At 41.7% G+C, this 24,254-nt stretch overlaps 1 protein-coding gene across 4 annotated transcripts; it reads left to right on the top strand.

Moving 5' to 3' along the window:
* The first annotated feature begins 579 nt into the window (after positions 1–579).
* TMEM267 (transmembrane protein 267) lies at positions 580–23,801 on the top strand. 4 transcript variants are annotated; one of them, XM_062212007.1, is made up of 4 exons: positions 580–928; positions 4,930–5,057; positions 19,043–19,428; positions 21,885–23,801. In XM_062212007.1, the coding sequence occupies exons 3-4, from the start codon at positions 19,066–19,068 to the stop codon at positions 22,218–22,220; spliced, it is 699 nt and encodes a 232-aa protein (XP_062067991.1). In that variant the 5' UTR covers positions 580–928; positions 4,930–5,057; positions 19,043–19,065; the 3' UTR covers positions 22,221–23,801. The 4 variants fall into 4 exon arrangements, with proteins under 4 accessions (XP_062067991.1, XP_062067993.1, XP_062067994.1 ...); XM_062212009.1 differs by lacking the exon at positions 580–928 and adding an exon at positions 1,065–1,107; XM_062212010.1 differs by lacking the exon at positions 580–928 and adding an exon at positions 1,151–1,220.
* Positions 23,802–24,254: the final 453 nt, after the last annotated feature.

The following is a 24,254-nucleotide window of genomic DNA, read 5'->3' as shown; positions in this document are numbered from 1 at the left end:
AGCACTCAAGAGTTGTATTCAGTGACGGGCGTGCACTGTGGCACAGTGGGTTGCAACACCCACATCCCACTTAAAGTGCCAGTTCCAATCCCAGCTCCTCTGCTTTCCATCCAGCTTCCTGCCAACGGGCAGAAGATTGGCCCAGCCTTGGCAGAAAAACAAGTTACAAGAAAGCAAGTTGAAACGGTCACACACACACCCCTTCCCAGGAAGGCCCCTATCACAGGAAGGGGTTAAGAATGTTGCTCTGTGGGCTCTTGGCCAGCGTATCCTAGAGCCAATAGCCAAACTAGATGTCTCTGATGCTAGGTTAGCACCCACCACACCGAGGCAGGGAGATGGAATGGGACCCGGCCACAGTGCGATGACACAAGCTATCTGTGAGTCCAGTGAACTAGGATCAAACTACTCGGTCTGTAGACGCTTTTTCATCATAAGGTGTTACAGGCCCAGCACCGCTGTTCCTGAGCCAGTAGCACCCAACTTCCGCTCGCGCAGAGACAAAGAATTACCAAGAAATCCGCCAGGGGGCAGTGGAGCGCTACTGAGGAGCTTCCGGTCTGACGGGTCAGAGGGTCCCCCACCCCCGTCTGTGCCCAGAAGGATCCGCTGAAGAAAGCTGGAAATAGCTCCACAGCTTCGAAACCCATGGCTCCTGGCTCCAGGGTCTGGAGTCTCGCCTGAGTCCCGCGTTCGGTGGTGCCACCCCCCCTCCCAGCTTCCCCGCCGCTCCTTGGGTGCCTCGTGGGGACGCGGGCGACTACGTCTGTAGCTCCGCGCTGGCTGAGCCAAGAAGCGAGTCCTCAGATTTGAGAAAAGAAAACCCAACGAGGCGCTTTTCGTTCTCACCCCGCCATCCCAAGGTTCCTTTGAGTGGTATAAGCGGGGAGGAACTCTGTAACTACGCGTTCAACCGAAGCCTACTCAGGTAGGCTTGCTTTCTACGAGGACGGGGGCGGGGCACTATCCCGGCGTGCTCTCGCCAACGGTGCGCGCTGGAGCCGCTCTGGCCGGTGCCCTGCGTCTCTATGGTGCGGGCCCGGGGGCGGAGGAGAGGGGCGTGGCTGCTGTTGGCGCTGGGGCTCGCTCGGGTCTGAAGAACCGAGGGTGGGTACGGCTGCGTCCCGCCCGGGGGGATGGGGCGGGCGGAGACTGGACGCGGCCTGTGTCCTCCGGGGGCAGGCCGGAGGCTGGGACCACCGGAGTCTGAAGTCTGGAAGGTCCGCGTCGCGGGTGGGGATGGCGTCCCTGGGAGGGCAGGCGTCCGGGGACCGGAGCAAGTGGGATGTGCGTGGCCCGCTTGGCCGGGGGCTGCGCGTCGCCTCGAAACCGCCCTCCGGCGCCATCCGCCTTCCAGGTCCCCTGGATTCCCAGCCCCCTCCTAGGCTCCGCGGCCCCGGCGTTTCCCTGGCCCAGGGCCGGGGCCGGGGTTTGCCGCAGGACCCATTGCTGTCCTCAGCAGGTGTGGGAACCCCTTCGCGCCCCGGATCGTTAGAGCTCTCGGTGCTGTGCTGCGTTACGTGGGCCCTCAAGACAGGAGCGCTTTCTGCCCCGCTTTTTTTTTTTTTTTTTTTAAATTTTTGACAGGCAGAGTGGACAGTGAGAGAGAGAGAGAGAGAGAAAGGTCTTCCTTTGCCGTTGGTTCACCGTCCAATGGCCGCTGCGGCCGGCGCACCGCACTGATCCGAAGCCAGGAGCCAGGTGCTTCTCTTGGTCTCCCACGCGGGTGCAGGGCCCAAGCACCTGGGCCATCCTCCACTGCACTCCAGGCCACAGCAGAGAGCTGGCCTGGAAGAGTCTGCCCCGCTTTTTAAAAGCGGACATTTTAAAACTATCGCATCGTCTCAGAAAGGCGTGAGTTTGGGAATCTGCCGAGCAACATGCTGCGATTCAGGACTGTGTGTTTTATTCGTGAGGGTCATCGGAACTGAACATTTTGTGTGCGGAGGTCTGATGGCTGTGAAAAGTTTCAGGGAAGGTGAGCAAGATTTGCGTCTCCTTTCCCTGCCAGTTGGCTGCGTTAAACTTGGCGTCTTGGCATTAAGATATTAAACATAGGCAGTTTCACCACATCTGCAGTTGAGCTAACAGGACTTACTTGTACAGCAGAGTAAAGCAGTTTTTGGATTTCCGACTGCTTTTACCGCAGACTTTTCTCAGTCACGTGTGAGATTTGTGGGGAGCGGGAAATGGTGAAGCAGAAAATGACATCTGCCTGGGGAATTTGTTAGCTCTTATTTGTTTTGGCAGAAACAAGGTCTAAGAGATTATTACCAACTAATTCGTGATGGCGTGTAATTAGAGACTAGGTAATTATGTGTTTGTAGAGTGAAGGAACGGAGGGATTGCTTCTGTGTACACTCTGAAGGCCAAATAATTGAAGGCAGTTGCTTTAATGGGGACAGGGTTTGACACGCTTTGCCTAGTGCAGAAAGTAGCTCCTGCATGTCATTGAGAAAAAGCTGGGAGCCTGGAGCTTCTCCTGGGTCTCCCATGTGGGTGTAAGGGCCCAAGCATTTGGGCCATCTTCACTGCATTCCCAGGGACGCTGGCATTGCAGGCGGAGGCTTAACCTGCTGTGCCACAGTGCCGCCACTAGATTTCTCTTTCTTATATTCAAAATCTTACTACATACCTACACCAATGATTGGAGGGGAATAGGTGCCAGAAATCTGTATCCTTAGAATCACTGTTAAAATAGTGCTGTTCTAAGTATCTACTGCTACATAACAAATTACACCAAAACTAAGAGGCTTAAAAATAAGTAGCTATTATTTCATTTTTTCCTATGGGCCAGGGCTTTGGAAAAGGCTTAGATGGTCAGGGTCTCATGAAGTTGCAGTCCAGATGTTGGCAAGGGCTGTGAGCATCTCAGCCTGACTGGCACTAGAGGCTCTGCTTCCAAGTTCATTCCCGTGAGCAAGCTGTGTATGCTTTCCATTTATAAAACGCATTTGTATTGCCCTGTTATTGTATGGATTCCTGTTCACTTAGTATGATACAGTGATCTGTAAATAAGCTTTCCTTTTTAGGTCATTTTAAATCTGGATCACCATTTAAATACTTGAAGTAATCTTGACTTTTTCACTTTGATCATGAGTTTTTTTAGCTATACAACCCTTTTAGAATCTGAATTTAACATAAAATATAAGGATAGTAACATTTAAATATATAATTATCAAAATTGTTTCACGAGTGAAAGAAGATATAATGCAGTGGGCTTGTAGTGACATCATGAAATTTGCAGTTAAGTGGATACTGACCTTTTATTTCTATCTCCTTCTGGCATGAGATTGAAAATACTCATACATTTTTTAATTAAATGCATGGATAAGCATAGTCTGAGTAGCGGCAGAACTTTCGTATTAGGCCTCTGTAGTGTGTACCCAGCCTTGTGTTCCGACGCTCACCCGCCAGACTGGCCTTTCTCCTTAGGGATGACTTATAAGCCATGGCTTACTGAAGGAGCTGCAGCTCTCTGGATTGGCCATTAATTTAAGCTCTCTATGCCATAGTTCCCATCAAGCTAACTGGATAATGGCATTTTTCTTTATTTCAAAGAATATTTTATAAGCTATTATTGAAAATGAATCATGATGTGATTGGAAGGGGAGAGGGAGCGGGAAAGGGGAGGGTTGTAGGTGGGAGGGAAGTTTTGAGAGGGGGAAGCCATTGTAACCCATAAGCTGTACTTTGGAAATTTATATTCATTAAATAAAAGTTAAATTAAAAATAAATAAATAAATAAATATGCAAAAAAAAAATGCATGTACTAAACTTTTGAACATACTGACTTCTCCTCCATTCATCTGTCCAATATTGACTTTCTAAAGTAGAGACAATAATTTGTAATTTGTAACTATAAATCCTGAGATATAGAAAGGATTCATGACCGGCAATAGAGGTTTTTTTTTTTTTTTTTTTTTCATTTCGGTCATATCTCTTGGTTAAAAGCATACCTAATAGGCCGGCGCCGCAGCTCACTAGGCTAATCCTCCGCCTGCGGCGCTGGTACCCCAGGTTCTAGTCCAGCTTGGGGCGCCGGTTCTGTCCTAGTTGCTTCTTTTCCAGCCCAGCTCTCTGCTGTGGCCCGGGAGTGCAGTGGAGGATGGCCCAGGTCCTTGGCCCCTGCACCCGCATGGGAGACCAGGAGAAGCTCTTGGCTTCAGATCAGCACAGTGCGCCGGCCGCAGCGGCCATTGGGGGGGTGAACCAACGGCAAAAAGGAAGACCTTTTTCTCTGTCTCTCTCTCACTGTCCACTCTGCCTGTCAAAAAAAAAAAAAAAAAGCAAGGACCCAGACTAGAGGAGGGGTTAAAGCTTTTTGTTATTTTTGTTTGTCTCAGGACACTTTTCTTTAAAGAAAGATTTATTTATTTATTTGAAAGGCAGAGTTACAGAGAGAGAGAGAGAGAGAGACCGAGACCTTCCATCCACTGGTTCACTCCCCAGATGGCCACACGGGCAGAACTGTGCCGATCTGAAGTTAGGAGCCTGGAGCTTCTTCTGGGTCTCCCATGTGTGTGCAGGGACCCAAGGACTTGGGCCATCTTCCACTGCTTTCTCAAGCCATAGCAGAGAGCTGTATTGGAAGTGGAGCAGCCGGGACTTGAACTGGTGCCCTTATGGGATGCCAGTGCTGCAGATAGTAACCTTACCCGCTTAGCCACAGCGCCAACCCCATGTCTCAGGACACTTAAAAACACTTAAATATTAAGATGTCAAAGAGTTTTTGTTTATATGGGTTATTCCATCACTATTTACCATAATAAAAATTAAAATGGATGAAGTAAAAAAATGTTCTAAGTATGTAATTAAGCCCATTGCCTGTTAATGTAAACATATTCCAATAAGAAATAATTATATTTTGAAAAAATAGAGATTAGAATGACATTGTTTCATGTTTTGACTCATCTCTTTAACGTCCAGGGTAACGGGAGCCAGCAGCATTCTTGTGCCTGCTTCTTCACTCAGCATGTCGTGAGCCATCATGACAGGAAGCCTCTGAAAATCTGCTGCAACTGACTGCATACTTAGGAGAGAACATAGCCCAAAAGGTAAATGGCATCTTAACATTATTCTAAGAATACTTTTACCTTACAAACTCCAGAGACAGTCTCAGAAACCCCACTCAAGGATTCTGGGACATTTTGAGATCACTGAAGAGTGGTCTAACCACTTTGTTCTGTGCAAAGTAAGTATTCTTTGCATAAAGAGCCTTGTGTAAGTTTTTTATGTACAGATACAGAAATTTCTTCTGGTAACCGCAACCTGAAGAGAATGAACTTCTATTATTTTAAACCACTCACTTTGTGAATGTTGCATCAGCAACAGGCAAACAATACACCTGTGTTCACCTGAGTTCACTTTGATTTCTTCTGTAAAATTAGGGTAATAATAGTAGTAGTTTCACAGAATTGTTCAAAGAATTAAGGAGTTGGGGCCACTGTTGTGGTACATTACAACAGCTGCAATGCCACATGCCATATGGGTACCAGTTCTGCTCCACTTCCAATCCAACACCCTGCTAAATGGTTCAGGAAATGTAAGTAAATGGGCACCTGCTACCCACATGGGAAATCCAGCTAGCGTTCCTGGTCCCTTTCTTTGTCCTGGCCCAGCCCCAGCTGTTGCGGCCATCTAGGGAGTAAACCAGCAGATGGAGAAATTCTCTCTCTCTCTCGCTCTCTCTCTCTCTCTCTCTAACTCTGCATTTCAAATAAATAAATAATTAATTAAGAAATAGAATTTGGGGGGTGGCAGGTAAAGCCGCTGCCTGCAATGCCAGCATCCCATATGCAGTCCCATCTGCTCTGCTTCTGATCCAGCTCTCTGCTATGGCCTTGGAAAGCAGTAGAGGATGGTCCAAGTGCTTGGGCCCTGCACCAACTTGGGAGACCTGGAAGAAGCTCCTGGCTTTGGATCAGCACAGCTCCAGCCATTGCAGCCATCTGGGAAGTGAACCAGAGGACGGAAGACCTCTCTTTTTCTCTCTCTCTTTCTCTTTCTCTCTGCCTCTCTGTAACTCTGCCTTCAAATAAATTAAAAAAAAAGAAAGAAAGAAATAGAATCAAGGAGTTGATCCATATAATACATGTAGAATAATGCCTTGTATGTTGAAAGTAGAATGAAATTGTTAGAGATCTTCACATAGCTATTTATACCCAAATTGATATCTACATCTGTAGCAACCACTATATTTATACCTGCTTGATACAGTTGCACCAACACCTGTAATTACACTATCAATATTGCCTAGAATTTTCAATAATATTTATTGTATAACTAAGGCCGGTGTTATATTTTTTAAAAATTAAAAAAAGCACAAATTTTTCATACAGACTTTTTATGTCAACTAATACATCACAATGAACATTATTTTTTTTTTTATGTTTTTTAAAAGATTTACAGAGTTACAGAGAGGTAGAGATATCTTCTGCTGGTTTGCTCCCCAAATGGCTGCAGTCACCAGGGCTGATCCAGATTAGAAGCCAGGAGCTTCATCTGGGTCTCTCACATTGGTGGCAGGGGACCAAGTACTTGGGCCATCTTCCCCTGCCTTCCCAAGCACATTAGTAGGGAGCTGAATGGGAAGTGGAGCATCTGGGATTTGAACCAGTGCCCATATTAGATGGCTTAAGCCACTGTACCACAATGCTGGCCCCAACAAATTATTTTATATTGTACTATTAGTTTGACTAAGCAGATTGTACATACTTATTAATGCTAATCAATGTTATATATGTTAATGTTTTATTAATATATGTGAATAGTGTTATAAATATGTTCGTACTTTTTCATTACACTTTTAATAGCGTGACAATGTTAGAGTCTGAGTTGTGTACTTCTGGCTTTACCTTTTCCAAGTTGGTTTCATAGTCATAATATTAAAACATTTAATGTTTTTAGCAAAAGACGGGAAAAAAATTTCATGATAATACTTGCAAACCCATCACTGGGAGACAAACCAAATGACAGTCCTTCAGATTTTTAATGTAAAATGAATATATTTTTAAATAAAAATGTTATATTTTACATATGTTATAGGCTGCCTTTTTAAAATTTAAATATCTGTTGAGCATCTTTCTGTGTCTAAGATAGAAATAGGTATTTTTTAATGACTGCATAATGTACGGAATCTATTTCACTAGCCCTGTGTTTCAGACACAGATGAGATGTCTTCAAAAAGTTCATGCAAAATGCATACTATGAAAAACTATGCATAGTTTTCAATAATTTTTGTACCCAAATAAACTTCTAATTCTGTGTTTTCATGGACTTTATGAAGTAACTTCATTTATTATTTTTAATTTTTCCTTATACATGCTGAACATCCATGTATAGCTTTTTGTATTTAAATAATAACTTTCTTTTGGTAAATTCTTAGAATTAGAAATGCTTATAAGTCTTAAAAATTTTTTATTCATGGTGATGTTGTCTCCTAGGAAGGTGTACCAGTTTATACTGTCATGAAAAATCTATGGGAGTGGTCATTTGCCCACCTCTACTGACAGAAACTATTAGAAATCTTTTGTTAATCTGACATTGAAATGATCCTGTTTTAATGTGAATTCAATGGATTACTAATAAAGTTGAAATCTTTTCATAATTTTTGACCATTTGTATTTCTTCCTTTTCCAAATTGCTTTTTCATATACATCCATGTTATTATTAGTATGCCTTTTAAATTAATATTAAGAGCCCTTAATAAGTTTATGGCTACTATCCTTTTTCTCTTATAAGTGTTCTAAATTTTTCTGTCAAAATGTTCTAAGTGTCCTCCATTTATTTGTCCTTAGCTTTTCCATGCAGATGTTTTACATTTTTATGTGGTCCTGCATATCAAATTGTAAAAATAATTTTTAGCTCTTCTAGGTAGCTGGGTTATATAGAAATCTGTTTACAAATTCATATAAATATCCCAATAGCTTTGATAACCAAGCTTATTACAAAAGTCATCTAATCGTGAACATACTCAAGGCAGCTAGTCAACCAAACTGATTCTTTTTTTTTTTTTTTTTTGACAAGTAGAGTTATAGACAGAGAGAGACAGAGAGAAAGATCTTTCTTTTGTTGGTTCACTCCCCAAATAGCCACTATGGCCAGCACTGCGCCGATCCAAAGCCAGGAGCCAGGTGCCTCCTCCTGGTCTCCCATATGGGTGCAGTGGCCCAAGCACCTGGGCCTTCCTCCACTGCCCTCCTGGGCCACAGCAGAGAGCTGGACTGGAAGAGGAGCAACCGGTACTAGAACTTGGCGCCCATATGGGATGCCAGCGCCGCAAGTGGAGGATTAACCAAGTGAGCCACGGCGCCGGCCCCCAAACTGATTCTTTCTTAATTTAACCAGAGAAATGGTCCATACTGCAAAACTCTATGTGGATATGACATTTTAAATTTTTAAAGTTGTATAAGATTTCCTTATACTAGCCAATGATTTTATCTAGAATCATGTGATGATAAACTTTCTCCAGTACTTCTTAGCAATTGTAGCCCTCTCTGACCTACTTAGTACCAGTGTGGACTGGTCACTTCCTGTTCAGTATAGTGTATCTGAAAGATTCCTCTTCTAAAGAAATATCGAGCCTGCCTTGTCCTGTCCATGCTGAAAAGGCCATATACTCTTCCTGTCTTCCTGTGGCTAGAGAATGAGCATTTGACTGAGACGTAGCCAGACAGACACAAACCCTCCCCCACAACAAATTTTCTCTTGAAAGCAAAGAAACAAATGCTTCTGAGAACCTTTTCTGGCAGCAGCAGAGAGTGCAGTACTGGCAGCAAAGTCAGTGGCCAAAGCTAGTGACGGGGGTTGGGCTGAGGCACAAGAGAGGTATTCACCAGACCAGTTGTCTAATGTCACTTTGACTGAGGTTCTTGAAGGACAGCCTTGAAGCCTGCTTCTTGAAACCTGATAAGTCTGTGATTTCCCAATATCCTTTTCTTAAATGTGTTTTTTGTTTACACACTGCCAGTGTTTTCTATTTCGTGCACTTAAGAACCTTAACTGTGGTTCTCAAGGTTGTGTCTGAAGCTTACAAGAAAGTTTATCTACCTGGAGCACCTGACTCATGAGGTTGGCTGGAAGTAACAGGTAGTAACAGCCACCCTAAGGAAAAATATGAAGGATCCATTACTGAAAGAAAAAACAACTCATGAGGCTACGGAAACAGGAGAAGAAAATTAACAGATTTACAGAGGTTCTCATGATTCATGGGCTCCTGGTCAAGTCCAGTAAAGACTATTCCTCATAATTATATAGAAAAAACCATAACTGATAATAGTACCTGGGTTAAACAATACATCATTTTTATACCAATTTGAAATTATGTACTCATTAATCCCTCCCCGAAGTATACATATATTAGGTCTGGTTCTGGATTTTGTATTCATCTTTCAGTATTCCGATTTCTCTGCTTTTCTTCAAAGGCTTATTAGCATTTACTCTTTCAAATGAAATTTAGGATAATTTTGTGAAATTCCAATAAGAAAACAGCGTTATGATTTAGATGAAAATTGTATTAAATTTATAAATTAATTTGAAGATATTAATACCATCGATTTTTTCTATACAATAAAACAGAACAACCATTAAAGAAGCAAAACTATTTTGCATGTCAAAGAATGAGGGATTTGTTACAGGAGTTAGGTCATATGGAATTGTGGGAGTGGGCAGAGCAGCCTGTTGCCTCTGAGTCCATTGTTGAGCCTGAAGTTGCTACAGATCAGCTAGACTGGCAGTCAGGCAAAATGAAACCTTTGGAAACAAAATGGAACTGGTATTGGCCCCTCACCAACTCTGGTTTTGATGCTGTAAGTGACAGATAGGAGAGGTTAATGTGCTTGATCCAGGAGCTGCACATGCAGGCCGAAGGAGAAGCTGAAAAATCTGATGGGAGCAGGAGGTCCAGCTGCTCTCCCATGCCAACAAGGTAAGCCAACAAATCAGCAATACATGCAAGCTCCACAGTGTGCCCTACAGCACCCTTCAGAGTGAAAAATACGGCTCCTGCTTCATTTCTGCCTTCGAAATCTCCTGCAAAGTGTCTCCTGCAGCCAACATAACCCAGAACTATACAAGGAAGGGAGTTCTTGGAAGTATAAATCCAATGTAACAAAGTAAAGATAGAACAAAGCCTCCAGAGCTCTACTCAATTATCTTTTTTGTCCCAATAAAATTATGAGTTTTATTTGTATAAATTTCCTGTTTAGTTTATTTGTAGTATTTTGAGTTATTTCTATTATGAATGTTCTTTTTTCCATATATTTTTACTCATGATTATTACTGGCATATTGAAAAATTATTAGTAGTATTTATCTTGAATTATCCATACTTTACATCTAAATTCCTACAGGTATTTATGTATTTATTTATTTGAGAGATGAATATAGAGAGATAGAAAGAGAGCTCTCATCCACTGATTCTCTACCCAAATGCCCATAATGGCCAGAGCTGCCCATGTTGAAGTCAGGAACTGGGAGCCCAATCCAGGTCTCCCACATGGGTGGCAGGAACCCAATTACCGTCACCACTGCCTCTCCTACACTGGTGGGAAACTGAAGCCAGGAGCCACAGCAAGGAGTAGAACCCAGGCACTTGAATATGGAATGCAGGCATTCTAACTGGTTTCTTGATCACAAGACCAAACCACTTTTCCACAGCAGTTTTTAACTGGTTCTCTCCTGCAAACAAATGTAATTGTTTTCTTCCTAATAATGTAGTGATATGTTTTCTTTCCTTCTCTCCTCTTTACTATTCCTTCCTTCCTTTTTTCCCCCTGCCAGGGGGAAACTGCCAGGACAAAGTTATACCTATGCTGTTTCTGACTTTTAAGGCAATATTTCTGGGCTTTCATCAAATTTCATCATTTTTAGTAAACTGGTGGTTCTCAGTGTTTAATGAACATGAGAATTACCTGGTATGCATACTTTTTAAAAATGCAAATTCCCAGGAATGGTTTTACACTTTACTAAATGTTTTTTTTTTAAATACTGTATTAATATATAATACTAGGGGCCAGTGCTGTGGTGAAGTAGATAAAGCTGCTGCCCATATCTGTTCAAGTCCCGGCTGCTCCACTTCCAATCCAGCTCCCTGCTATGGCCTAGGAAAGCAGTAGAAGATGGCCCAAGTCCTTGCGCCCCTGCACCCACGTGGGAGACCTGGAAGAAGCTCCTTGACTTTGTATCGGCTCGGCTCTGGCTACTGTGGCCAACTGGGGAGTGAACCAGCAGATGGAAGACTTCACTCTCTCTGCCTCTGCCTCTCTGTAACTCTGCCTTCAAATAAATAAATAAATAGATCTTTAAAAAAATATATATATACAATACATTGTCATAACAGAGTGTATGATAATATTTTGTTGATTTAGTCAACAAATATGTAGTGCCTATTATATACTTGGGTATGGCTGTGAATGAAGACAAAGTCCTTGCTCTCTGAGCTTTTGTTTTCTTTCCTGAAATGTTTATAGAGCATAAACACTTGAAGGATAGGCAAGTCTTTTGGCTCTAAAGCTATTACTTGCACCACCTTTTAATCTTTGATCTTTAAAGGTATTGTTTGCACCACAATATAAGCTTAGTATCTTTTAGCTAATTAGGCCACTGTGTTTTTATTTTTGTTTTTAAGATTTATTTATTGGGGCCAGCACTGTGGTGTAGTGGGTAAAGCTGCTGCCTGCAGTGCCAGCATCCCATATGGGTGCCAGTTGAGTCCCCACTACTCCACTTCCGATCCAGCGCTCTGCTATGGCCTGGGAAAGCAACAGAGGATGACCATGTCCTTGGGCCCCTGCACCCGTGTGGGAGACCCAGAAGCAGCTCCTGGCTTCTGGCTTCAGATCGGCTCAGCTCCGGCTATCTGAGGAGTGAACCAGCATATGGAAGACTTTTCTCTCTCTCTGCCTCTGCCTCTCTGTAGATCGGCATTTCAAATAAATAAATAAATAAATCTTTATTTGAAAAAGTGGTAGAGAAAGAGAGACCTTCCAGCCACTGGTTCAATCCAGTGGTGGTCCAGGCTGAAGCCAGGAGCCCAGAGGTCCATTTCAGTTCTTAAATTTAAGTCTGTGACCCATTTTGAGTTGTTTTTTGTGTATGGTGAAAGGGTCTGGTTCGATTCTTTACATTTGGATTCTAGTTTTCCCAGCACCACTTATTGAAAAGACTTTTTTTCTTAATATATGTTCTTATTGTCTTTATCAAAAATCATTTGGCTGTAAATGTGTATATTTGGGAGGGGAGCATCTTTATTCTATTCCATTGGTTCTATGTCAGTTTTTCTTCCAGTCCTATGCTATTTTGCTTCTAATAACTTTGTAGTGTATTTTTTTTTCTTTGTAGTATATTTTAAAGTCAGATATTGTATCTGTTTGTTAGTTTTCTTGAGGATTACTTTGACTCTTTGGGGTCTTTTGTGGTTCCATATAAATTTTATGAGTGTTTTTACCTATTTCTCATTTTGTTTTTGAAGCATTCATTCTACTCTGTATTGTATCCAATGACTTTTTAGGTTTTTCATTTCCATGATTTTCTGTTTTAAGATTGTACCTTTTTCATGGAAGCCTACTTTTGTTTTTTAAGATATATTTGTTTATGTGAAAGGTAGAGTTACAGAGAGAGAGAGAGAGAGAGCGATCTTCCATCCTCTGGTTCACTCCCCAAGTGGCCACAATGGCCAGGGCTGAGCCAGGCCAAAGCTGGGAACCAGGAACAACTTCGGGGTCTCTCATGTGGGTGGCAGGAGCCCAAGCCTTGGGCCACCTTCCATTGCTTTTCCCAGACCATTAGCAGGGAGCTGGATCCAGATGCCAGCACTGCAGGCAGCAGCCTGACCTGCTACGCCAAAGCCCTGGCCCCTTGTTCTTTTAATTAATAAAGTATATTCTCCTAACTTTTTCATGTCTTGGAATATAACCTGTATGTAATTCATTGTTTATATTTAAAATATTTACTTTGCTACACTTTGACATGTATAAAACTATGAACCACAAATCTCACCACAATGAAGATAATGAACATCCATGTCTCCCTAAAGATTCCTTGAGTTTTTTTTTATCTTTCCCACCCTTCCTGTCCACAGGCAACCACTGATCTACTTTGTCACTGTAAATTAGTTTGCATTTTCCAGAATGTTATATAAGCAGGGGTCATACTATATATTCTTTTTTTAAAAAAAGATTTATTTTATTTATTTGAAAGAGTTACAGGGAAAAGTAGAGCCAGAGAGAGAAAGAGAGGTCTTCCATCCACTGGTTCACTCCCCAAATGGCCACAACGGCCAGAGCTGAGCTGATCCAAAGCCAGGAGCCAGGAGCTTCTTCCTGGTCTCCCACACAGGTACAGGGGCCCAAGCACTTGGGCCATCCTCTGCTGCTTTCTCAGACCACAGCAGAGAGCTGGATGGAAAGTAGAGCAACCAAGCCCATATGGGATGCTGGTGCTGCAGGCCAGGGCTTTAACCCACTGCGCTACAGCGCCGGCCCCATATACTATATATTCTTGTAAAAGCGGGATGAGAGAGGGAGAGGGGAGGGCCATGGGAAAGAGGGAGGTTGGGGGGGAAGCTACAACAATACAAAAGTTGCACTTTGTAAATTCACATTTATGAAATAAAGAAAAGACATCTCTAAATGAAAATGCCAAGCATAACAGGAAGTAGAGGAGATAATGAAATGAACTATAATATATGTTACCTAGATTCTACAATTATGTTTCCAGATTTGCTTCATTTATTTAATTTGAAAATTAACATATTTTGTTAATTTTTTAAAAATTAAGACTTTATAAACCTAAACAAGTTTGAGGTTTATAGAAAAGTCGAACAGCATTACAGAGAGTTCTCCTGTACTCCCTTTCCCCTTGCACACATTTGTCCCTATTATTAATATTGCATTTTTAAATTTCATATTTATGGTATGTAAAAATGTATATATTTATGGGGTACTATGTGATATCTCAGTATGTGTATACAGGATAAATACAACTCCTAAAACATATATTACCTCGTTTTGGGGAAAACATTAGAAATCCACTCTTCTAGTTTAGGGCCAGCGCCACAGCTCAATAGGCTAATCCTCCGCCTGCAGCGCCAGCACACCGGGTTCTAGTCCCAGTCAGGATGCCGGATTCTGTCCCAGTTGCCCCTCTTCCAGGCCAGCTCTCTGCTCTGGCCTGGGAGTGCAGTGGAGGATGGCCCAAGTGCTTGGGCCCTGCACCCGCATGGGAGACCAGGAGAAGCACTTGGCTCCTGGCTTTGGATCAGCGCGATGCACCGGCCGCAGCGTGCCGGCCTTGGCAGCCATTTGAGGGTGAACCAACGGCAAAGAAAGACCTTTCTCTCTGTCTCTCTCTCTCACTATCCACTCTGACTGTCAAAAAAAAAAAGAAAAAAAGAAATCCACTCTTCTAGTTTAAAATACATAAGCATATATTAATTATATTAGTGTTGTTTATAGCCACCCAATATGTGATGGAAATATGTATGTGTATATATTACATTATTATCCTACATGCAACAGAATACCTATACTTCTTTGTCCTGCCTAACCATAACTTAGTATTTGTTAATCAACTTCTTCCCACCCCTCCTTCCCAGCTGCTCTCCCCAGCCTCTAGTAGCACCATTCTACTCTCAACTTCTATGAAATATTATTTTATTTTATTTTATTTTGACAGGTAGAGTGGACAGTGAGAGATAGAGAGACAGAGAGAAAGGTCTTCCTTTTTGCCATTGGTTCACCCTCCAATGGCCGCCGCAGCTGGCGCACCACACTGATCCGAAGGCAGGAGCCAGGTGCTTCTCCTGGTCTCCCATGGGGTGCAGGGCCCAAGCACTTGGACCATCCTCCACTGCACTCCCGGGCCACAGCAGAGAGCTGGCCTGGAAGAAGGGCAACCGGGATAGAGTCCAGCGCCCCAACCGGGACTAGAACCCGGTATACCGGTGCCACTAGGCGGAGGATTAGCCTGTTGAGCCACGGCGCCGGCCTGAAATATTTTTAGATCCCACATCTGAGTGTGATTACATGGCACTTATCTTTCTTTGCCTGTCTCATTCCACTTAACATCATGACCTTTGTGTTGTCACAAATAACACGGTTTCATCCTGCTTCATGGCTCAGTGGTATTCCATGTGTATCACATTTTCTTTATTCAGCAGGTAATGGACACTTTGGCTGTTTTTAATCTCTTGACTATTGTGAGTAGTGCTGAAATAAACATGGAAGTATAGATGTTTCATTGACAGACTGATTTCATTCCTTTCAGATATATACCTAGTAACAGAATTTCTGGATCATATGGTAGTTCTCTTTAGTTTTTTTGAGCAACTTCCGTATTGTTGTCCACAATCACTACAGATTTACATTCCCACCAACAGTGTTGAAAGGTTCCCTTTTTCTCTACATATTTATGTTTTTGTGGTCTATTTATTATAATTAGTGAACCAATGTGTTGATAATTATTATTATTGACTAAAGTCCATAGTTTATATTTGGATTTATCCTTTGAGTTTTAACTACATACATTTTGGGGGTGAGGAAGTTGAATTTTTCACTTATTTTGAAATCCATCATGTTTTTATTTGTATCACTTGTTTCTTTATATTCCACATTTTGTTTACCATTCATATGTTGATGGATATTTGAGTTTTCTCCAGTTTGGAGCTAATACAGATAAACTTGCTATAAATGTTCACTTGTTTGGGGCCAGCACTGTGGTGTAATGGGTTAAGCTGCAGCCTGCAATGCCGGCATCCCACATGGAGTCCCAGCTTCTCTGTTTCTGATCCAGCTCCCTGCTAATGTGCCTGGGAAAGCAGTGGAAGATGGCCCAAGTGCTTGGGTCCCTGCACCTGCATGCAAAACCAGAAGAAGCTTTTGGCTTCAGCCTGGTCCAGCCCTGGCCGTTGCAGGTATCTGAGGAGTAGACCAGCAAATGGAAGATCTCTCTGTCTCTCCTTCTCTCTCTCTCTCTGTAAATCTGCCTTTCAAATAAATAAATCTTCTTAAAAATATTTAGTTGTCAGTATTTATGTACATGTACACTTTCATTTCTCTTGAGGAAATGCCTAGGAGTGGAATAACTGGGCATAGGATAAGAGAATGGTTAATTTTTTGAGAAATTGGAAAACTTTCTCCAAAGTGGTTGTACCATTTTTCATTCCCACAATCACTGTATTGAGAGTTCCAGTTGCTCCACATCTTTATCAATGCTTGGGATTAATTTTTTTTTTTTAAAGATTTATTTGAAAGGCAGAGTTACAGAGAGGCAGAGGCAGAAAGAGAGCTCTTCTATCTACAGGTTCATTCTCACTCCCCAAATGATTGCTGTAAGGCCGCCACAAAACACACCTTTTTTTTAAAAAAAAAAAAAGATTTACTTTTATTTATTTAAAAGTCAAGAGTTACGGAGAGATAGAGATCTTCCATCCACTGGTTCACTCCCGAGATGGCCACAGTGACCAAGGCTGGGAGAAGTACAATGGCCACAACAACCAGGGCTGGGCCAGGCTGGAGCTAGGAGCTTCATTCAGGTCTCCCACACGGCTGCTTTCTCAGGTGTGTCAGCAGGGAGCCAGATCAGAAGTGGAGCAGCCAAGACTTGAAGCAGCACCCATATGGGATGTTGGCATTGCAGGTAGTGGCTTAACCCATCAGGCCACAATGCCAACCCTGGAATTAACCTGTTTTTAATTTTAGCCATTCTAATATGTGCTTTTGGTATCACACTGTGGTTTCAATTTGCATTTCCCTAATAATGATGTTGAGCATATTTTGTATAGTTACTGGCTCTCTTTGTGTATATCACCTTTGGTAAAATACTTTTTCAGATATTTTGCCCATTTTTGTATTGTTTGTTTTTCCATTACTGTGTTTTGAAAGTTCTTTACATATTTTGGATTCCAGTCCTATATCAGATATGAAATTTGAAAATATTTGCCGGCGCCGTGGCTTAACAGGCTAATCCTCCGCCTTGCGGTGCCGGCACACTGGGTTCTAGTCCTGGTCGGGGCGCTGGATTCTGTCCCAGTTGCCCTTCTTCCAGGCCAGCTCTCTACTATGGCCCGGGAAGGCAGTGGAGGATGGCCCAAGTGCTTGGGCCCTGCACCCGCATGGGAGACCAGGAGAAGCACCTGGCTCCTGGCTTCGGATCAGCGCAATGCGCCGGCTGCAGTGGCCATTGAAGGGTGAACCAACGGCAAAAAGGAAGACCTTTCTCTCTGTCTCTCTCTCTCACTATCCACTCTGCCTGTCAAAAAGAAAAAAAAAAAAATAAAGAAATTTGAAAATATTTTTCCCAAGTTGTGGCTAGTTTTTTCATTCTCTCTCTCTTTTTAAAAAAAGATTTATTTATCTGAAAGGCAGAGTTACAGAGAGAGAGAGAGGGAGAGACAGAGAGATCTTCCATTTGCAGAGTCAGAGAGAGAGAGAGAGAGGTCTTCCATCTGCTGGTTCACTCCCCAAATGGCTGTAACAGCCAGAGCTAGGGTGATCCGAAGTCAGGAGCCAGGAACTTCTTCCAGGTCTCCAGCGTGAGTGCAAGAGCCCAAGGAATTGGGCCATCCTCTACTGCCTTCCCAGGCCATAGCCGAGAGCTGGATTGGAAGTGGAGTGGCCAGAACTTGAACTGGTGCACATATGCACTCCAGGCAACGCCTTTACCCACTATGCCACAGCGCTGGCCCCCTTTCATTCTCTTAACATTGTCTTTCAAACAGCAGACATTCTTAAATTTGAAATTCAATGTATCAAGTTTTTTAATGATCAAAAAATCTTTTCTTCCAGTAATTTTATAGTTTTATATTTTAGCAATGTGATTTGAGTTAGTTACTGTATAAAGAGTAAGGTATAGATTGAAGTTCATTATAGTTGCATATGAATAACCAGTTGTTTTAGAATCATTTGTAGAAAAGAATATTTGCTATTGACTTATCAAAAGTAAACTGAGTCTATACATACGGTTCTTTTTCTGATCCTATTTTCTATTTTGTTTATCTATTTCACTATCTTTATATCAACCCCACTGTTTTGATTATTGTAGCTTTATAAGACTTAAAATCAGATAGCATATGTCCTTCAACTTAGTTCCTGTTTTTCAATGTTTGTTTCCTATTCTAGGCCCTTTATATTTTCATATAAATTTTCAAGTATATGGAATAACCTATGTACAGTTTTATTGCAGGATGGAAGTTCAATAATACTCAAAAAATCATTTTGTTATTTTCTTGTCTCAGAGTTAAGACAATAGAAAACAAAAACTCAGTTATCGTACAATGTTAACTGTAATTGAATAAATGACTTCCACTTTCTGTGCCAAGTTAGAACTCAACACTGAATTATGATAGCCTTTTTATCTTTATTTCACTTATATTTTTTTGGTTAGAGGCAACAGAAATGAGGAGACTTGGGAAATGCTGGAGTAGCTCAGAGAAGAAAAGGGTAATCTGAGGAAGCTGGCAGCTCTGAGAGCCTTAGAGATTGACCCTCAGGACTTGATGTCCTCAACATTCTCTTAGCTTTTTCTCTTGTGTCTCTGGGATTTTATTTTCCCAGACTGTGTCATATATTGGAGAACAGCTTCTGAGAAGAAAAGCAACTTTCCCCACCAGCTTCACTTGGGAGAATTCTCGAAAGGAGTCTGACTGGGTGACCCTCATCACTAGATTAATGGTGTTACTAAGGAGAGGTCAGCTCTGGATAAGCAGTTTTCCCAAAGGAAGGAAACATTTGTCAGAAGAAGTATAGAAAACAGTTGTTGGGTGCACTTCCCTACCCTGTGATCCACACTGCTGAGAGAACTATCTGATGACCTCAAAGCAAGAGATTACAATTAGTAGACCTTCTCAAATACCCCTTGGTATATACTACATTGTTGTTTCTACAAAGTTAATTGAGCCTTGTGGCTTTATAATATAACATGTAAAAGATGCCAGCTTTTAATTTGATTTTATATTTGTAAAATTGCTGATGATGTTACTTTGTTTAAATATGATATGGCAATCCATAATCTTCATGAATATTTTCCTCTTCTTGCTATTTTAGGGTGCCAGGAATGAAGCGACTGTATGACCCTATGTTTCCCATGGCTCTTCCCATATACTGACCTATTGTTTATAATGGCATCCGAGACTGAGAAGACTCATGCTTTACTCCAGTCTTGTAGCACTGAATCTCTTATTGCCAGCCTTGGTCTGGGGATATTTTGCCTAGTAGCTGACAGAATTCTTCAGTTTCCCATAATTCAGCAAAATGACTGGATTCGTGCTCTCTCAGATAATGCAGCACACTGTGTGATTGGCATGTGGTCTTGGGCAGTAGTCATTGGAATCAAGAAGAAGACTGACTGTGGAGAAATCATTTTAGCTGGATTTCTAGCTTCTGTTATTGATGTGGACCATTTTTTCCTCGCTAGATCCCTGTCTTTAAAGGTAAGAAACATGTGTCTGGCCTTCCCTTTAATTCCTTTAGCACCATTATACCGATCTTCCCAGCATCATTTAGAACTAGGGAGAATTAGTTTTATTTAAAAATAAGAAAACCCAGACCAGCGCTGTGGTGTAGAGGGGTAAAGCTGCTGCCTGCAGTGCCAGCATCCCATATGGACACCAGTTCGCGCCCTGGAACAGACAAGTCCTTATAAGAAAGCCAACTCATTGACAGGTGCAGCAGCCAATTCTACACCTATTGTGATCTTTATATTTCCAGTATCCTCTGAAGTACATTTCCAACTCTGAGTGTCTGACTTAGGGCTAAGCCCACAGCTATAGTTAGGAACAGTATTGGAATCCACCTCACCCAAATGAATGAAAAAGCAAGCAGTAGGCCAACAACATAAGTATTTTTAAATCCACACATTGTAGGGCACTGTGCATTATTTCTGGTAGTTACAGGCTCACTATAGCATTTTTATACTTTATTGTCAATGGAAAACAGCCCCTGGCTCTGGAAGTCACAACAGGAGTGGGATCACCGTTGGCTCTTCCTATTCCTAACAGCGGTCATCAGGGCCCAGTGGTCATCTCCCGTGTTACAGGCTCTCGTAATTACTCAACATCATTTGTTAGATTCCCTATTAAAGTCTGGTCCAGGCCGGCACCGTGGCTCAATAGGCTAATCCTCCGCCTTGTGGCGCCGGCACACCGGGTTCTAGTCCCTGTTGGGGCACCGGATTCTGTCCTGGTTGCCCCTCTTCCAGGCCAGCTCTCTGCTGTGGCCCGGGAGTGCAGTGGAGGATGGCCCAAGTGCTTGGGCCCTGCACCCGCATGGGAGACCAGGAGAAGCACCTGGCTCCTGGCTTTGGATTGGCGCGGTGCGCCGGTCACAGCAAGCCAGCCGCAGCGGCCATTGGAGGGTGAACCAACGGAAAAGGAAGACCTTTCTCTCTGTCTCTCTCTCTCACTGTTCACTCTGCCTGTCAAAAAAATAAATTAATTAATTAATTTTAAAAAAAAGTCTGGTCCACTCACTTATTTTGGCTTCTGTCTCTGAGTTTCAGGATGAATTCTCTCAATCTCTTTCCCCATATGCAGTGTATTTTGGTATTTTCCCTCCCATCTGTTCCACAATTCTGGTCCATTCCTCTCTCTCAGGTGTGCAGAAAGAAGCCTTTTGTCTTCCCACAACATTTTCTCTTCTTGTATGTTTTTTTGTGTGTGTAGATTTACAGTAATTCTCTGCACTGAAGTGTTAACTTTTTTATGGGTAGGAGTTTGGCAAGGGAGAGAAAGAAATGGGAATTCTAGTCTCGGACAAAGGGAAGTTGGAATGTGGAATCCACCCCTGCTATGATTCCTGTGTGGTGTGACCCTGGTCATATTACTTCACGGAGCAGTTTCTATACTCTCCATGCTGTGATTGGAGCATGGCTTGTTCCTCAACGCCTCATGTGCTGGAGCCTTGGTCCCCAGTGTAATGGGGACAGTCACATCTCTGTCACCAGGGCTGCTAAGTCAAGGGCCTTAGTTTCCCTAAAAATATTCATTTGAAGAAAGAAAAAGAAAATAATCTCATGACACTTGTATTGTTGAGTAAGCAAACATTTACTGGCTTCTGTTATTAAAAGTTTCTTTGTTTGAGAAGCAGAGAGACAGAGACAGAGAAAGATCTCCCATCTGCTGGTTCATTCCCCTAAATGCCTGTAACAACTTGTCCTAGGCCAGGCTGCAACCAGGACCCAGGAGCCAATTCCAAGTCTCCCATGTGGGTGGCAGAGACCCAACTACTTGGGCCATTCCTTCCTCCTTCCTAGGGTTCATATTAGCCCAAAGCTGGAATTGGAGACAGATCTGGGATTAGAATCCAGGAACTTCAACATGGAATGAAGATGTCCCAAGTAGGATCTTAACCACTGTGCTAAACACCCACTCCCTGCTATTATTTTCCAAGAGACTATCTAGGCTCTTCTTTGAGTTGGAAAGAGGGATTGTTGTTCTTTTAAATAAAAGGAAGGATCACGCACAACTGGACATTCTTCAGTCTGTGTGCTAACTATCAGAATTCCCAGGGCAGTGAACAGGGAAAACGCTGAGCAAATGACATCCCCAAAAAGGTCCACGGTCTAATCCTTGGACCCTGTGGGTGTCATCTAACACAGGACAGCGTGCCTTAGCAGGTGCTGATGTCTAAGCAAATAAGGGGAAACTTTAAAAAAAAAAATCATTCTGTCAGACCTTGATTTAATTTTTAACGCAAAAGATATCCTTCTCACACTTTCATCTTCTTTACTTTATACATAATTTTGGGAAATGTATTGTGAGGTGGCAAAGAAAATGATTACCCTGCATTTCTAATCGATTCTGGAAACTGTTTTACAGTGTTAAGAAGCATCTATAAAATTTTGTTTTGCCAATAAGGAAATGACCGCAGCTGCTGCTTCTCCCCTCAGGCGGCTTTGACTCTTCCACGAAGACCTCTCCTTCACTGTTCCACGGTGATACCCGTCGTGGTTCTGACCCTGAAGCTGACTATGCACCTTTGCAAGCTCAAAGACTCCTGGTGCTTTCTTCCATGGATGTTGTTTATATCCTGGGCCTCCCACCATATCCGAGATGGAATTCGTCATGGCTTATGGATATGCCCGTTTGGAAAAACTTCTCCTTTGCCATTCTGGCTTTATGTAATAACCACAGCATCTTTACCTCATCTCTGCTCATTCATTATGTGTTTAACAGGGACCAGACAAGTGATGTCTTCAAAACATGGAATTCGGATTGATGTCTGAGGTCATCAGATGATTCAGGTGATGAAAATAAATGGTAGCTAATACTAAAGTGGCTATCTAAAATCAGTTAGGTACTTCTATTATTTAATTATAATTCTTGAATCCTGTTGCTCAGAAGGCATGTGTAATTTTTTTAAAATTATATTTGTTATAATTCTATTTCTCTCATACTTGACACTTTAGTACAGTAATAGAGTTCTATTTATTCCATGAAATGTTTTCATCATTTTTTCTGTTTCTGGCTTTACTTATGCTTTTGTTAGATGAACATCCAGTTTATTGGCTAGGAATATACTTCTAAGTCCATTTCCTGATGAAAATAGCTCAAATTTTAGGGTAACTGTTTGTGGAAACAGCATTATATTTGAATCTATATTTTCCTGAGATATTTAAACAATGAAATGGCCAAAATGAGGTTATGAATAAGACATGTAGTACATGCTGACATGTGTTTATTTCATAAATGTTGATCCTAACTAATTTGCAAAGTACTCTATGGGTTATGATTAGTAGCAAAATCTGCTTCAGAATTCTTTTAGGATATCATCTTTACAATATTCATAAAAGACAGTAACATTAAGTCTTGATTATTATTCTAGAAGCCATTTTAGAAAATAATCATTATAATATGTTGAGTATAGTGAGTATAGTAACATTTTACTAAAATAGTATTTTTTATTATCTTTGCCCAAGAATCTCATGTTAGTATTTTAGCTGTTTGGGGAAAAAAAAAAGAACTACATTTAACAAAATATTTGTTAACAAATAGCTTTAGCAAAATATTGTTACATTGACCATAACCATAGAATTTGAATTCACACCAAAAAAAATCAGCAGTAATGTCATTTCAAATGTAAACTCTAGAATGTGTCATTCCATCTGTCTTAGTTGAGGTCAGTTTGTTTACATATTATTAAAAAATACTGTACAGGTTAAGCCATTTTTTAAAAATCTGCCTCATACTGCAAGAGAAAACTTTTTTTTTTTTTTTTCAAAATAAAGTAGTTTTAGGAAATTTGCTTTTTTCCTTTGGTCTTTCAGGGTGATCTTCTGTTAACATGGTTAACCTTTATCAAAAAAGGAAGATTTAGTTGCTGTAAATTTTACATTTGTACAGTTTTATTATTTTGATATTAAAATCAGTGCCCCAAAGGTACCTGCTTTTCTTTGTGGCATATATGTACCATCGGCTAGCTTCGTGGTTTATTACGCTATTGATTGTGTGCCTTATTCTCTGAGAAATGGTAGATGATTCATAAAACAATGCCTTATCCAAAGCAGGGTTTTCTTATAGACTAAGTTAAACAGAGCTCTGTAAATTGTTATGAAGGTTACAGCTCTTTAGGGAAGAAACTTGTTTTTTTCTTAATGTTAACATATTTATTCCATTATGTTGCTGTGTTTTACGGTCTATTAGATTTTACAATCTGTTGTTTGTTGTCTTCAAGAATAATCATCATGTGAATTTGCTTATTGATATAATAGTACATATAACAGTAGTAAATCTGACTAAATTGGAGATTTTTTTAAAAAAGCATCTGATTGAAGAAATACATGGAAATAAAGTCTATATCTTGTGTATCTTTTTCTGAGTAAATTACAAAACCCACTTCTTGTTCCTTCTCCATTTAAAAGAAATATTAAAACATAGGGCCGCATTTTAGAATGTCACATTGGCATTTCTGGGGTTGTCCTAACTTTATCCTTTATTAGAACAGGAATTCACTGTGACCATGACTCCTTGCTTAAACAATAATCACAAATTTTGTATGTGGTTTATCTCAGTTCCTACCTTTAGGCCATCCTCTGTGAAAGTCATGACTGAAAAGGTAGTTCCTACCTTTAGGCCATCCTCCCTGAAAGTCATGACTAACCTCTAGAAAGCCAGCAGCCAAGTCCCCATGCCACCTCTTTGTTCTTACACCTAGTTAAAAAATTTGTGTAACATTGGCCAGCGCTGAGGCTCTCTAGGCTAATCCTCCGCCTTGCGGCGTCGGCACACCGGGTTCTAGTCCCGGTCGGGGCACCGATCCT

The sequence above is a fragment of the Lepus europaeus genome, chromosome 15 (assembly GCF_033115175.1).
Source record: "Lepus europaeus isolate LE1 chromosome 15, mLepTim1.pri, whole genome shotgun sequence".
Lineage (NCBI taxonomy): Eukaryota > Metazoa > Chordata > Mammalia > Lagomorpha > Leporidae > Lepus > Lepus europaeus.
This window is presented reverse-complemented; position numbering and strand designations above follow the sequence as displayed.

Excerpts from the sequence above, each read along its gene's own strand:
- TMEM267 (XM_062212007.1), top strand. The coding sequence starts at position 19,066 with ATGACCCTATGTTTCCCATGGCTCTTCCCATATACTGACCTATTGTTT. Across the intron at positions 19,429-21,884 it reads CTAGATCCCTGTCTTTAAAG|GCGGCTTTGACTCTTCCACG; the intron begins GTAAGAAACATG and ends TTCTCCCCTCAG.